Raw genomic sequence first — 17,407 nt, 5'->3', positions numbered from 1 at the left:
ACACGATTTACCCCCAATACAGCCATTAGTGATCTTCAATTAAAAACTTCGTCAAGCAGAGTATAAAAAGCTCTAAATTTAGAAAGAAAATCTCACTTTCTGGATGAATCTGAAAGTCGTACCGAGGGGGTTTGGAAGGGGAAGCAAACATGGTTGAATAATCCGTTATATGAAAATGCGGTCCTTTCATTGGTATCTGCCTCTTTGGAGCCCTTCGGAATGCTTCGATTAATCTGGTGACCGCGTCGTTTTCTGATGAAACAAAAAAAGCTTGTTTTATTTTCTATTATCTACAAACAAATCTAAGACTACGAATAAATAACAAAGGGTTATAATTTTGCTGCATTATTAAACGTTAAATATTCGTGTAATCTGAACTCAGTAGTTTACAATCATAATATTAGATTTATTACATATAACTTTAAATACATATTATTAACTAATAAATATACATTTAACTTTTTTAGGAAAACGAGACACAATTTTGTCCAGAATTTGTTCGGTGAAAGAGATTGTATGAAATACGTGCGAAAGATGTTTATTTAACTAAAAATCTACAATTCTCGATTGCAACTGTCGTCAACACAATAACGAAATTGTTGACTGTACTGAGTGTACATGCACAAATTTTCTCAATTCCGATTGTAACTTTTAAGGATATATTAGTTGAGTTACCTCATTCGAATCGTTTTGTTTTCTCCGTACTCTGCCAATTCAAGTTAATATACACAAACCTTCTCGTCCTGCAGGTTTCAGCCATCGATTTGAAGAATAAATCCTTTCTGTTTCTTTTTCCTGTTTTCCTGCAATTTGTCGCAAAGAGACAATTTGTTGGCGACGACGTAAACGCCTTCGCTTTTCTTGTTCTCGTGAAAAATCGTTCTGTTTTGTCTTTTGTGCAGCCTCATCGATTACGTGAAGAATTTCTCGCCGATCTGGTAAATATATGAATATTTTATCACATTTATCTGTTTGGTATTGTTTTAAATACCAATTGCTTTTATTAGCAAGAATATTCTTAATTGGGATGGGCGCATATTCTGTATATACTGTATATTCTGAAATAAGTATTATTTCATTCGTCATAATTAGATAGTATAACCAGATAGTTGCAGTCTTTCAAGAATCAAATTATTGATTGGAAACAGTTTTTGGACACATAATTTAAGCAGTCACCGTTTTACTAAATTGGTTTTTGTCTTCATGATATTGTCCAATGTTTTCTATGTCACAGAAAATAGAAAGTTACATTTTTTTCCAAGAAAAATAAATCAATGTCCGCCATTTTAGAATATCACATCATACATGTTTATATTACAACTTATTCTCAGTATGCTTAAACTCACCAACCATAAATATAAAATAAAACCAATAACCTGCCTCGGAAATTTTGAACGAGAATACTTGTAAAGTGTTTATGTCTGGCTTCACACCACAACAAGTCGTTTCAAGATTTTATCAGATATTTTTGTCAGTAACGAACTCAACTGAAAATATTCGACCCAAGTTGAATAAACCTCACTTGACATTTAGCTTGAGATAGCACCATATATTACAGAGAAACAAATTGACTTTTGTTATATACAAATGTTTTTTTTTAACGTATGAAAGTTCCACTTTTTTCCACTCATGATGTCAATTTGAATGACACTGTTCGCCCGTAACTTTGATCAGATCTGATCACTTTGTGTAATCACCTTCTTTGTGTAAATTTGCATATAATAAATTCACCTTAAAAATTAAGTACTTTGAGTTTAGCGTGCTTAGATTTAGCAAATATTAAACATTTCCTTAACTTTCATCACCTCTATCTATAACTCGCAATAAACTGAACGCTTTGATATACTTCTATTTATCGAACCTATGAGTTAAATATGTTTCTTCCATTCATAAAATATGTCACTCATATACTTTATGGTGAATCCCAACTAAATCAATTTAGAATCCGTTTTATAGATATAGTATGATGGACTGAATAGCACAATAAAGTTTAGTATACTAACCTTTGTCATTGCTAAGTTTTATCCACGCCTCGGTTGCTTGCCCAGGAACCTGACCCATAATAGTAGTTATTTTTTCGCGGGCTTTATTTGTTGCGATGGCATCTGCGGTTTGCGGACGTACTGGTCGAGGATGATGACCCATTGCAATAGCAATTTTCTGTCTGTTTTCTTGTATATATCTTTCCAGATTATCTTGTCCATTTCCTAAATTAGATTGCAGAAAATTTGTAATAACGTTCGTTTCAAAACTTGCTCAAAAATTATGACATCATACTATATAATTGTGATGTGTCTCATTTTCAGCTTGATGAAATCGTACGTATGTCACTGATGTCAGTGTAATTAAGTCATTTCCATATTGTAGCATGACAATGTATTAGTATTAACAAAAGGGTGGCTTATATACAAAGCAACTCGTAATAGAATATACACCAAACAAGAACGTGATCATTTTATTTTTTCAAGATGATTTTATATAGTTCATAGAAAAACGTCTACAACATCTGCGTGTTTTATCTTTTCTGCATTATTTTAGCGTATTTATAGAATGGTTCAAATCGCAAAAAGTCAGATTTCAATAACTACTACTCAATATTCGTTGCCGTATGTCTGTATATTGTAAAGTTTGCATCTAGTTCTTCCAACTAATTACTAAAAGATGAATGTGAATACATGTTATAATCTTATACATGAATACGGAATATTGAGAAAAAAATGAACTAACATCGCTGGGCTTGGTCACGTAATCAATCTGTCATGTTGGCGCATCGAAAAATTTTCACAAAATGAATTTGCCTATATTTTTAATAACTTTCTAATTAATAAACAGTTGGAGACTCAGACAAAGGGTCTTCAATGAGTATTTCTTTGTTTCAAGGTTAGCCATTAACGTGCAGCAAGATTCATTGTTCAAAATATGCATGTAATCGCTTTTTTTTATAGTTGAGTTATGTATAGGTCTGAGATAGTCTGAAATTGGTTAGACGAAATGTTACAGAAATATAAATGTGTTAATGTGCATCAAGACTGGTAAATCACTTGTATGATTAATATTTTATATTTTAGACCTTACCGCCATATCGTGGTGTGGCTGCAGCTTCCGGTTTAAAACATCCTTGTATATTTTTGAGCCTAGTGACGAGGAAGACCCTGCAAGAATATTTTACATAAAACATATTGTGTATTTAATCACGAACTTCATTTTAAAATATTTCAATCACATGTCAAGCTAGCTTAAAAAGATAATGATATAAGGCAATATTGATGTTCAAGATGTTGCGAAGATGTTAATCTCACTGTTTTTAGAGTTATGTGTGTATCATATCAAATTCGCTGAAATGAGTTTCATCCGCCTTGATATGTAATAGCCAAAGATCGTCTTACTAATCGTTTTACTGATATAAATCAGTAAATTGAACTTAATTTCAAATTTTCAAGAATATTACACTACAGACAAACTCACAAACTTGAAAAACTAAATTTCCAGGAGGGCCTGATGCCATTCGTTAAAATATTAAGACCATGCGATTTAAACTATATAATGTAACGCAAGCAGAGCGTGAAATTTGACAAAAATGTAAAATACTTAAGCTCAATTAAATCTTATGTTAGATCTTGGCACTATTGATAGCGGAATATTTATATAAATATATAAATAACATAGTTTATATAAGTACGAAAACCACTTCATGTTGCGGAACTTTGAGCTAATAAATGTCACATCAAATCTTATGAGATAAGACAGCAATCTCGACAATTTTCTTTATATATAGTTCAAAAGATATATTTTGTAATTCGGATTACATGATGGTTATAAATTAATTCTCATACAATGTACACAAAGTGGTTTTTCTTAATTTTGTTCCTTATCCATGGTTAAATGCAAACAATTGTTCAATTTATTTGAAACAATTTATCTATAAAAATATGTCAAAATATATACCCTGGAGGATGTGGTTTATTCAGTCTTGTCGGAGAGGAAGGGCGAACAAGTTGGCGTGTTGGCTGATCCAACAACTTTTCTGCGTGCAAACCGCTATAGGTTGTAACAGAATGATCACTACGCTCGATTTCGTCTCTCCAGTCTTTTCTTGCAGTGTCCTTAAATAAATAGAAACCATCATTTCAAGATAAATATTTGCTTTTCTACAAAATTTAATTCTATTTATTCACATCATTCGATTTAAAACATACAATAAACGATGAATATTATTTTGCCAATGCTTAACGTGCCTAAAATGAAGTTACGTAAAATTGCAAAATACAAGAAATAACTTATCACCTACCCTTATTTTCTTGCATTCTTTTGGGTCTAGTGGTCGTAGCATCTCTTTCAATCTTTGCACGTCTGGTGGCGCAGACGCAGCTCTCAGAAATCTCTGATTTCTATCTACTTTACCGACACCCAATCCAGGAAGTGGGTGGGCATATGCCATATCTATTTCTATTTTTTATTAAATAAATTAAAATAAATTCAATAGTTGCCCTGTGATAAAAAAATGGTTACTACAGTTAATAAAGCTTAAACTTAGTATCAACTCTGGTTTAGTCTTGATCCGACATTCCAGTCAAAGATGACAATGCGTTCGCGATTCAAAACCTATTATGGAAATAGGAAATTCTTTTTTTAAATTTGTATTACATCATCTTTATTGAATATTTTATATATTTCTATCTATTTCTCACAATACATTAATTTATACTTCCCGTTCTATGTGAGTACACAAGCTGCTTTGATATTCGTTTATACATGATTCTTGCATAAACCGGCAATATCAAGAGAACCTAATCAAATAGTGAATACGCCTACAACTGTTGTTATGAAACACCAGACAGAGTAGCGCTTATTTTGCCGTAAACATTCCTTCAGATGACCCTGTAAATTTATATAGGCAAGTAAAATAAACAGACGATCTAAGACTGCGCTAAACTTTAATTTATAACTCTCAAAATGTGTTATACCAATGAACAGGTATTCCATACGAAGTATTATAGCTGATTTGTGCCGTTACGCGAGTGTTTGACCCGCGGTTAGCTGAGTAAACAATGGATCTGTATCGTGAAATAGAATCTGCCATTGTAAGCGTCAGCATTATTTAAATGACACTTATTGTGTTTTACTATTGTATTCCTGTCCTTTAATTTAGGCTAGATTTGTTGCTATGTTAACGTCTCGGGGTAAGTGAAGCGTGTCATGGAAGCAAATAGGCTATATTCTCGAATATTTGACTTAAATGCGTCCTGTGCACAAGTGCTATAAACACACAGCAGCACTATGATATTATATGTTCAAAATAAACGTAAAATACTGAGAAAAACAAAAATGATGATGTAATTCTCTTCCAATTGTGTAGAGTTTTTTGCACGGCAACCAAATCAAGAAGGTACCAGTGGCACTTCGGCTTCGCACGCTTTATAATAGTAATTGGTTTATCACATGAAAACCGTGCGATACTATTGAATGGTATATATGGAATGAGATTTAATTTATGTTTTACGAATATTCTGCATTTTAACCAATAAATAATCGAGGCATCAATATTCAGAACTGTGATTTAAAAAAAGGTGACGGTAACGCGCATAGATTCGATCAAAAATATACAATCTATACATATTCTACAGTTACCCATTTTCCGTTCTTTCAAAACAGTTTACTTTTTCAATAGATTAAAATGAAATTATCAAAATGAAAGATAGTTTGACTTTGTAGAAGATAAAATGTGGCGATGAGTGATGCATAAATTTATGTAGTTAGTCAATTACAAATTAATGAGCAGATATCATAATACATTATATATATATAATCCAATTGAAATGATTACAGCACAACATATATGTCTCATCTTATATATGTACTCTCCAGGCCAAGGTGAGTCGAAACAATTCAACACGATTTCAAGTGTATTTAGTTCACTTTTCCGAAAGATGTTCTGGCTGATATTGTCAACGTGTCAAACTAATATCACGCAATCTTATGCTTTTCGAAACCTCTGATTATGTTACTTCACATGGTGTTGTTCGCAAGTTGACAAGCGATAACATCAAAATGAACCAAAGTACATGTTGTTTGAGTATAGAATACGCGTTAGATTCTAGTCTCGGAGATTGGGAAATAGTTATCAACTGTTTGGTAGTAGGTTTCGTAATATCTTTAAAAATATGCAGAAATATGGTCTGAACCACATATATAGCGAATTAGGTTCTGTTAAAAAAGTGTTTGAATTTTGTACAGTTTTTTGTATAGCGGATTTTGCATGAACCCACATACGATTACAAAAAACAAGCTAAAATGGGCGCAATGGATAAACATATCGAGCCTATATCATAAATAGACAATGATACAATACTGCTAGACTCTAGAGCAGTAGTTCCTAACCTTTTTTGCATATTTTACCCTTTCATCAAACAAGATTACACGATTTACCCCCAATACAGCCATTAGTGATCTTCAATTAAAAACTTCGTCAAGCAGAGTATAAAAAGCTCTAAATTTAGAAAGAAAATCTCACTTTTTCTTTCCCTTTCTATCTATTCATTTACCCTATCTTCTCCTCTGTATTGAGCTGTAGTTCGGCGTGAAAAAATGGGAGCGTGGGGTTCGGTCGAAAAAGTTCCATTGTTTGAGGTGCTTTCCAATATACATGGTCAGGCGGGTTTCACCAAGCGTATTTGCCTTTTTTTAGCTTTTGCCACATACAAAGCAATTACAAACAGGACAATCTTAACCTAAGAATAGAGTAGGTTTTATGATATTGTTTGAAAAGATTTTCATGCACAGAACACACTGGGGAATATGTTGACCAGCGTTTCCCAACCTTTTTTGGTCGCGGACTATTTTCTCACTGGCGAAAATCTTTGCGGACTCAAGGTGCGTTTATTGCAACCGTACTCCGTGTGAAGAAGCAATAAAACCTAACACAACGGAATTTGAACAAATTTCAAAAATCGGAAATTCTCGGCAATTACGCGTCCGTTAAAAGAGCCGACTTTTTTTAATGTAATGGCCTTTTCTGTCGCACTATATTCAATCCATAACAACGACGAGAATTGAAAATGTCTTTCTATTTTAATTGGGTTCATGGTAACTCGCCTTGCCAGATTATATTTTGTTTTGATTCGTATTTTCGAATCATTTTTCGTTTTCGGTAATTCGAATTCAATAAATCTGAGCTGTTCGTACAACGCTCACGGCGCTCCAGTACTGTACGTACCAATGTGGGGACCTGAAGGAAAATGCCCTGGTACATATACTACAGTATCATCCGAAATTTTGCGACTTGCAATTTCTAAAGAAGCGTTTTTAATCGGTCGCGTACAATCATAAAACAAAAGTTATAGGGCTCACTTTATTTATATTTAATTTAGAAAATTTAGGTTTCTACCATTGACACCTACTATAAAAAAAAAATTGTTCCTCGTTGTTCGAAATCGCGAGAAACACCACGCGTGTGCTCGTGTTTTCGTCGAAAATTCGCAAGTGAGTATTTTATAATCCAAAATCAAATTCGATATAGGCCTCCAGTTTGTTGTATTAGCTGTGCTGCCCTTTTTTGTATCAAAATAACCCTGGCATGTTTCCAACTGTTTGCCATTTTTTTCCAAATACGAGAACGTTCGATTCGGCACAAAGTTTTGCTCCTATATATTCGCATTCTAGTTATATACCTCAATGCGATGAACTGGTGACCGTACATTTGAACCCACGTACATTTGAACCCATGTGTATATTCGCGGGTTCAATCTATATATGCGGGTGCTAAAACCCATGGGTTAGGGTTAGTATGGGTTCAAATATCCGTAAAACAACGAAAATTTCCATAGGTGCGATAGTATGCCGGTGCAATCGTCGTGGGTTCAAATGTACGTGGGTTCAAATGTAATGGAACCCGATGAACTCATTGCAGATGGCGGGTTCGATTTCTGAAAAAGGAGATACCGGTCTGCTGAAACTACCGTCTTTTCCGGCGAATAAGTCTACTCGGTCAATAAGACGGGGCCCGTTTTCAGCCTGAAAAAATGGGTTTTTGCATATAACCTGCCAATAAGTCGGGGTAGTAAAATCGCATCAACATCGGAATCTCAAATCACCATGCAATGCATTTTGAGCGGTCGCCGCGTTTGCCCATTGGTTAAAATAGCCTATATTGACGTTTTCTTGTAGCTAATTTTCAATTCATAATAACTACGGGAATTCGAACTGTCTTTACATTTTTATCTAATTGTGTTCAACTCGCGATTGCGTCCACCATAAAAGAAAATTCTATACATAATAAGGCAACACCAAAATAATGAGAACTATCATACTCGCCTAATAAGACGACCCCCCCCCCCCCAAAAAAAAAATCAGGCAAAAAATTTGGGTCTGAATGCGACTTATTCGCCGGGAAATACGGTATCTGCTAGCTTTACCAAGGTCCCGCCGAGTGTGAGAATATGAGTCTTTTGTCGGGCGCTCATCCCCGATGCTTGAAGAAGCTATTATTTTTGTAGGTACATGCAGTGTTTTATTCTATTTCAATTCTTCCGCTAGCGACTTTTCCAGAGTACTCTTCAGTAACCGGTTTGTGAACATTTTTGAACCTAACTTTGCTAAATTTCAAACTCAATCAAAAATACCCTACAATAAAAAATTTAACAGCAGCCTTACTACTCATTTTAAAATGGACGAACCTCATTATCTGTCTTATCAAGCAATTCCATGCAGCTGCTGGTAACGGTTACATTACATTTGAACCCACGTACATTTGAACCCATGACAATTGCACCTGTATGCTATTGCACCTATGGAATTTTTTTTGTTTCACGGATAGTTAAACCCATACTAACCCTAACCCATGGGTTTTAGCACCCGCATATAGATTGAACCCGTGGATATACGCAAGGGTTCAAATGTACGGTCACCGCTGCTAACACCGCATTGCCACGAAAGAATGCGACGTTGTAGGGCGTGGACTAATAACAATGCAACAACCTAACGAGAATATCGATCAGAGTCCGAAGACATATCATGTAAAGTTAGGGTATCTCCCAAAAAAGAAACTGCGGTTTCGATTCGAAAAAATTCTGCAAACGCGAACTGGATTGTTTCGATTAGTTTTCAGCCACTATTAAAAATGTAGGAAACAATAGCCAACTCCCCACGTCGTCGTCGAAATACTACTCGAGGAAATACTTTTATGAAGAATTCTGCAAATCCGAACTGGATTGTTTCGATTAGTTTCCAGCCAATAGCCTATTTACCAATCCTATATTTTGTGTCAAATACAACGGCGCTAACCCGGGTTGCGACGGCTATCCAAACACAGCCTAGCGATATTTTGGTGAGGAATTCTGCAACCCCGATAGAGGAATATGGACATTGCTTATTAAAGAGTAATTATAAGTAACGAGATACGAACTCGCGGCGTGTATCCTTCGCTCTGACTCAATAGCGTGGAAAATTTCTCGAAGGAAACATTGAGCATCGCGACGACGTCAAAGTCACAAGAGAGATATGGACAATGCTTAAAGATTAATCACGAGATACGATCCAGCGGTGTGTATCCTTCGCTCTGACTCACTAGCGTGAAAACTTGCGCATCGCACACACACACACATTCAGCGCGTCTCAAAAATCTCCCGCTTTGTAGAAATCGTTCTTTCGATTTGCAAAAATCCAGAGCTCTTCATCACTAATTAGTTAATAACTCGCTAATTATACGACATATTTCATCCAAAATTAATAGGGTTTTGGTACGAGCTAGGGTGAATGCACAAGCAAAAATTTGGGGCAGATTGAACCTCGCTTTCGTGAGATATCGCGTGCATCTAACAGACACACAAACAGACAGACAAATACCTATCAACATACTTACCGATCTTAAGATCGATAAGTAATAACAATGCAAACGAGAATATCGGTCAGAGACCGAAGACTTATCGATCGAAAGTTAGGGGATCCCCCAAAACAGCGGTCTTACTCCATAGTGACACCTTGTGTCCTATCACTAATCAATTAATAACTCGCTAATTATACGACATATTTCATCCAAAAGCAATAGGCTCCTGGTGCGACATATGATGAAAGCACATGCAATATCTTGAGCAGATTTAATCACGCTTTCGTGAGATATCGCGTGCATCTAACAGACAAACAAACAGACAGACAGACAAATACCTATCAACATACTTACCGATTAAAATCGATAAGTAACAACTCAATAATTACAACCAGGGGTGTATAAAGCTGTAGCACATAAATACGGCGCACAGACGTGATGCGTATAATTTATAAATTGCCTTGCGACCCAATGTGGAAGGTCTCACGACTAAAATTGACTACCGGTACTGCGGTTAGTCATCAGATCTGCGTGACCATATACAAGATGTCCCAAAATAAATGAAACCACCAAAAGTTGTAATTGAATTAATGGGTTTCATTTCTTTTAGGACACCTTATATTGCAGCGCTTGTTATTAATTATGAACCAATTGAAATAATTTACCGCATCATATTGTAGCCTTCCATGAAGTAATGACTGTTTAGAATTTAGATATATATATATTAATCCTACAGCCTATTAATAAGAAATATTACCTTTTGGTTCCATTGTTGAGTTATTAATTTTGTCCTACCATACTTAATACAACTAGTAAATATCCGAAATAAATGTACTGTTTGTTTTTCTATGCACACTACTTCTTTAATTTCAAAACAATCCAAGACGACCCAGAACATGTTGTGATTCTGTGAAAAGTGATTCTACCTCAGAATCTGATCCATTTTATAGCAAATCGAGCAATTTTGACCATGGCATATATATACCACAGGTTCTCAAAGTGCTCCGTACGGAGCCCCAGCGCTCCGTGAGAGAAACCACTACTTCCACTACTTATCAAAAATACTGACTTGGCTAATATTGTAATTATCAAAAGAAGCAATGAAGGCATTGATAAAGTTTGACAACAGTAACGTCGAATTATGGCAACGAGGCGGTAATTCAAATATGACATTACCGTATCTATAAGCAGGAGCGCAGTCAAGATTTTTAAATAGGGGGGATTAAAAATTGGAATTAGAAATTCCCAGGCAACATTCTTGGCAATTAGGCCACTCGTTGAGAAAAATACTTTCTGTCGCGCAATTTATTCAATCCACGGCCGATGCGAGCATTTAGAATGTCTTGTCATAATTATTTAATTGTGTTCATCGTTATTCGCCGTCGAGTCGATCCACTATGAAACTGACGGAGCCGCATGCGATTTTCTCTCAGTATGTTATTGCAAAAAAAAAAAATTTCAATCTTTCGTATTTTGTCCAGACATTGATATTTTCCAAACGGTGATATCTTAAAAAGAATCTGTGTGGCAGACCTGCGATAGGCCGGAGTCAGTGTTGCAAGAGCGGCTCAAATTTGTCGAATTCGCTTAATCGGTGTAATCTGCCACACAATCAGTCATGATTATGATTTAAATCGGGACGGCCACGAATAACTTATCAAACTATCGGCACTGGTAGTGGCATGTTCTTTTGTGGTTAGTACGACATTGCTCCTAATATCCCATGATAAGGGCGTTGTTCAGGATATACGGTAATCCACAGAGATTCGTTTATTTGACGTTGTTTCTCATTTCATGGCCGCGGATTGCCGTGGTAATACTGAGTAGAAGGTAAGGCTTTTGTATTGCCGTAAGCCGACGCAACTGCAGGTGACATCAAATAAATTGAGCCAATTAATATTTTAACGCCGAAGTTGGGATTCTTTTAATGGCGACAACTTGCTAAAAGGATTCACGAGTGCTGAAAGAACAACCCCAATTTGATGAATCCCAAGGTCTCAAGAATACGATTCCAATCTATTAATAATTGACAGTTTAGCACGTATTTTATGTTATTTTAGAATAGTAATCTTTCACTTTAGTAATCGTAATATTGATAAAAAAAAAAAGGTACATTGTGCGCGCAATCGACTATGCTTCGATTTCAGTGACTACGGTATAATTTCCATAGAATGTCTATAAAAGCTTTTTCATGTTTTTGATATGCCGCGAGTCCGCCTAAACAAAACATAGGGTGTTATCTTCTTTAGGTTTTAGTTTTAATATTTTATAATGCCGCTTTTCAATCAAGAAATTTGGGTTGTGGATTCTTTATTAATTATTTTCAGTATCTCGTCGCCGTTGAATATAACATAGTATATACTAACTTGTTTTTCACACTGAACTCACAATTCCACACGAGAACAGAAAAGTAATTATCGTTGTCCCCGTGGAACAATGGATGCATATGCCGAGGAAAATTTGTATTTTGTGGAGAATAAACACCGACGTAGAAATGTTCACGGTCTGATAAACACGTCACGCTAACGAAAATAAAGGCGATTTGAACAAAATTCAATTTTTTTATGACTTGTATGTAACCCTATTAAAAAGAGTTTAGCCTTTAAATTAGGTAGGCATACAGTAGTTTTAACTTACTCGGAAGCATTAATCGGTAAATAACAATGTGCTTTTTTGTTTGTTTTATTTTTGAAATTTATTTGCAGGCTCCATGAATAATAGTCAACCTCTTCAAGGGCTCCGTAACACCAAAAGTGTGAGAACCCCTGGCATATACCACTCAATGGTATATTTACATAGCACGTTATTATTTGAATTGAGAAAAAGATCATTTAAAAAAATAACATTAAAATGATTTCAAGCAATTGCATAACAAAAAACAAAATCTTAACTGATATGTATTCAGTTTACTTTTTATTATTTTAGCCTAAGGTTTGCATCACCTCTTGAGTAATAATTTGTATTGTAATTGTTCTGGAAAATTTATCAACATACGCACATTTGTCTTTGTTGTGACTGGCTCACCACATTGAACGTGTTCGGATATTATTCATTGTTTATAAAATTGGAAATAATTTTCAATATTGCGTAATGAACAAGTCTTATGTAATATTGAATTTTATACCTTGACGACCTGTAAAAAGCCAACGCAAGAACATAGATTTTACGCTCGATAAAAATGCAGTGATCTTGCAACCATCATTTGGCTGGCACACACACGAAAATGCAACATTGGTTGATCACAAAATAGTAACTACATTTACAACTTACGGGGTGAAGAAAAAAAACCTCTGGCATTCTAAATTCTTACTATGGCACTACTATTTCATTTATTCAACAAGTTTTGATAACTTTATGTTGTCAATGATCTGCCATTTTGTATTCTAGTTTTCTAGATATTTCAGTAACAAGTGATTTATTAAAAATGTTGTGAAGATCTTCATTGCATAGATATGGTTTGGATAGGTAAATAGCGTGCACTGTTGTGGAATATTTTCTTACTAACAGCAAATCTATAACTGAAAATGTTTCCACTGATGACATTTCAATAACCAGTAACGACGATCATTTTCATTCATCTATTACAACGCATTTGACTTTTTCGCATGGTGATATGGAATAGCCAGCACGTTCGCTTCAGCTTGTGATTCTTCTCTGTAGGCCAACAACCATTTAAGACTGAAAGCTGTCATTTGCAAACGAATAAGTGAAATTCCACCGGGAAATGACTTAGACTCAGGGTGGAGAAAAACTTCAGGAATGAGGGATCCATCTTGTTTTGAAAACAATATACACAAAATGCAAATCAAGTACATTATATTCGAAAAAGTATCTATATGTTCATACTATATGAGTACCTTTCGAGTTGTGACATGACATCTACATGCTCATGAGATGTACCATAAATGATTTTAAACAGTTTTTATTTGATGACATTTAAATATTTATATTAATATGTTTTTTTTTCATAAAACAGCTTTTTATAGTACGATCTTCATATTAGTAATATATTTATGATTCAGTTTTAACTAGACCAATTAGCGATGAATAATATGATTTTAAAAATGAACAACATTTCAAAAATATGAATTTTTCGATTAATCATTCCAAGAAAACAAATTTGTTTTGGACTTTCTAATTTAAAATAAACAGTGCTGATAAGGAAAGCAAAATCATCATATTAATTTAAAAATGTATGTTATATTTTGTTTTTCTCTTTTACATTTCTTTTCAGACTCATTTTTAAAAATACTGAATTTTTGCCCGAAAACACATACTTTGATTTTATGACGCTTCCTTTCGAATGTAGCAATTTACATCGCGAGGTCGTAAAAAACATTCAGAAATGATTAAATTTTCTGTACTATGCAAAGTCCAAAAATTAAAAAATTAGATGGCGTCCAAGCGGTCGAGCACATGCGGAAGCGTCAAAATTATCCGATTATTCGTACTTTTATGTATATACTGAACTATAGTTTTATTTCATGCAACAATATATTTTAAAACCAAACAAACAGACGTAAATATTTTTATACATGATTTTATATTGAAAATTCTATTTGAGAGAACCCTTTTGATTACATATTTTGAGATTAAATAAAAATTGTATTAAAATAAAAAATCTATAAAATGAATGTCATAAATATGAAAATTTGCAACAACAAAAGAAGCATATTTAAAATATTGACAAATAAGTCAGTCACAAAACCCAAGTTTAAATCGCATTTATTTTTAATTGAAATTATTATAACTTTTTTGCCGTAAAGCATTTTATCACTTACATGATATGATGCATATCAGAATTAATACGTAGCATTATAATATTTTATAGCTGCAATAGTCTTTGTCGAAACGGAAAAGCGTGGAAAACATATTGATTCTGTTTTTCCAATTGCATAAAACATAACATCTTGCAGATAAAAAATTTTATAGTTGCAAATGAATAGAATGAAAATTTATTTTATGTCTAAATTAATTTATTGTAGACTCTCTTCTCACCAACAATTATAAAACAATTCAATGCAAATTTGATAGTGTTTTTTTCCGCGTGTATATGATTCTTTGTTCTCCTGTTTGTAATTACTGTGTTAAGTAATGATTTTTTATTGCTGTGTTACGTAATGATTAACCCCGAATGCGAGGATGAGAAGTATCGTCTGCCATGTTTTTGGGCAGTGACAGACAGTGATGGTTTGTGTTTAGCGTGAGAAGTTTGAGTTCTGTTTGAGTTCTAGTTATTCATTTTAAATTGCGTTATTATCGTTTTTAATTAAGAATAAAGCCGCAGTCGAACCTTGGATGTTCTGTTTTTAGTGTAGGGTATGTTTTAAAGAGTATAGGAAGAAAAAGCCGCGACACAAAGATATGGATAAAAAACCATAATATTTTTTTTTAGTGAAAACTCACCAGAATGACAATTAAGCAATTCGCGTCAAAACTGACACATAAGAAGTTTTATGTTATGTAGATAATAAACAATTTTTAATTCCTATCATGCAGATCCAATTGCACATTCAAACTTCTCTGATTGGTTTCCACTCATAGCAAAACGACAGTATTTGTTTAGACAAACTGTATATAATTCGTTGAAGTTGTCTCACACTCTGATATGATATGATGCTTCCTTTCAATTGTAGCAATATACTCTCAAGCTTGTAATAAATCATTTGAAGATATTCAAATTTTATGTACTAAACAAAGTGCAAAAATATGCTCAAAATGATTTGTTGGTTATAAAATGCATCATATTTTACAAAATATCATATTTTTAAAGATTACATAATTGACAAGTCTGTGGTATATTGGATTTTATACCTTGAAGGCCAGTAAATAGGTAACGCAAGAACACGGATTTCACGCTTGATTGAAAAACAGTAATCATTCAACCATTATTCGGCTGGCACACCCAGGAAAATGCAACATTGGTTGATCACAAAACAGTAACTAAAATCAAAAGTAACGGGGAAAAGCATAAAAAAATTTCCACATTTTAAATTGTTACTATGGCAATGCTATTTCATTTATTCAACAAGTTTAAGTAACTGTATGTTGTCAATAAACTGCCATTTTGTATTCTAGTTTTCTAGCGATTTCAGTAACAAGTGATTTGATAAAAAATTTATAGAAATCTTCATTACATAAATATGGTATGCACAGGTAAACACCGCGCATTGTTGTGGAGTGCTTTCTCACAAACAGAGATCTATAACTGAAAATGGTTCTGCTGATGATATTTCAATTACCAGTGACAACGATCTTTTTCGTTTGCTCTTACAACTCATTTGACTTCTTCGTATGGTGATAGGGAAGTTCGTGGTTTTGTGCCTCACTCTGCACTAGCATATTTGAAAGAATACAAGATGTGCTTGTCAAAAACACGCTGACGCTATATGTGGTTACGCTCAATCTATGATGATGCGTGAAGTTTGCATACATTTGAATAACATTTGTGAATACACGATGTCGATACGTGTACCAGAATGGTTGCTTCGCCCCCAGGAAAAATGTATTAATATTAACTATTAATATTACATTTTATTATATAAAAATATTTACAAATATTTTTTTCCAAAAAAATTCTATAAATAAGACAGGTAAATGTTACAATATACATTGAGCGCATTACGGTTTTAGGTTGGCATAGCTGCACCTTCTATCGCAGCGTTTCCCAACTTTTTTAGGTCGCGGACTATTTTCTCACCAGCGAAAACCTTTGCCGACTCAAGGTGCGTTTATTGCAACCGTACTCCGTTTATTGCAACCGTGTGAAAAAGCAATAAAGCCAAAAACAACAGAATTGTAACGAATTTTAAAATCGGAAATTCGCCGCAATTACGCGTTGGTTAGATTCGTTAAAATAGCCGACTTTTTTAGTGTACAATGCTCTTTTCTGTCGCACAATATTAAATCTATGAAAACGACGATAATTTAAAATGTCATTCAATTTTAATTTAATTGTGTTCATGGTAACTCGCTATTACGTCGACTTACAACAACATGTAAGCATTAATTCTTTAAAATGGCACGGCAATCTGCGAACATAATAATGTGAGAATAATATATTACCCGATTAGATTTAGTTTTGATACATATTTTTTGCGAACTTGCGAATTTGTTATCGCCATTAGAAAAATCCTACTATCTGCTATAAATTTCCAGAAAGTACAACTTGATTTAGTACTTATTAGAAAGTTATTTAAGTATATTAGTAAATTAAAAATAAATATTCATCGCCTTGCCTTATTACTAATTTAATTGTGATCATTTTGATCTGCGGCTGTGTTGACGAAATAAAAGCAATACTACTCAGAAAATATCATGACAATCCGTGTATAAAAAATGCGCGGTAGGATGTGTCCAATTATATTTTGTTTTGATTCGTATTTTTGTGAATTCGACAAACCTGAGCTGTTCGTACTTCGTACAACACTTACGGCGCTCCAGTTCTGTACGTACCAATGTGGAGACAGGACAGGAACGAGAATAATCTCAAGGGGAAAATGCTCTGGTACATATACTACGGTAGCACCCGAAATTTTGCGATTTGCAATGTATAAAGCTGCTTTTTTAATCGGTCGTCATAAAACC

The 17,407-nt window shown here is 34.1% G+C and overlaps 1 protein-coding gene across 1 annotated transcript; it reads right to left on the bottom strand.

Annotated features, from left to right (window-relative positions):
* Nucleotides 1-10: 10 nt before the first annotated feature.
* On the bottom strand, nucleotides 11-4,525 carry LOC144430777 (uncharacterized). Its single transcript, XM_078118859.1, has 6 exons — nucleotides 4,289-4,525; nucleotides 3,946-4,103; nucleotides 3,076-3,152; nucleotides 2,004-2,207; nucleotides 735-935; nucleotides 11-252 (listed from the first exon to the last, which is right to left on the bottom strand). Exons 1-6 carry the CDS (start codon nucleotides 4,436-4,438, stop codon nucleotides 26-28), a joined length of 1,017 nt encoding a protein of 338 aa, XP_077974985.1. The 5' UTR covers nucleotides 4,439-4,525; the 3' UTR covers nucleotides 11-25.
* Between the last annotated feature and the right edge of the window lie 12,882 nt (nucleotides 4,526-17,407).

This window comes from Styela clava, chromosome 12 (genome assembly GCF_964204865.1).
Source record: "Styela clava chromosome 12, kaStyClav1.hap1.2, whole genome shotgun sequence".
NCBI lineage: Eukaryota > Metazoa > Chordata > Ascidiacea > Stolidobranchia > Styelidae > Styela > Styela clava.
Note: the sequence above shows the minus strand (reverse complement) of the source record. Positions and strands in the feature narration are given on the sequence as shown.

Excerpts from the sequence above, each read along its gene's own strand:
- LOC144430777 (XM_078118859.1), bottom strand. The coding sequence starts at position 4,438 with ATGGCATATGCCCACCCACTTCCTGGATTGGGTGTCGGTAAAGTAGAT. Across the intron at positions 3,153-3,945 it reads AATAAACCACATCCTCCAGG|GGTCTTCCTCGTCACTAGGC; the intron begins GTATATATTTTG and ends ATATTCTTGCAG. Across the intron at positions 253-734 it reads GAAACCTGCAGGACGAGAAG|AAAACGACGCGGTCACCAGA; the intron begins GTTTGTGTATAT and ends TTGTTTCATCAG.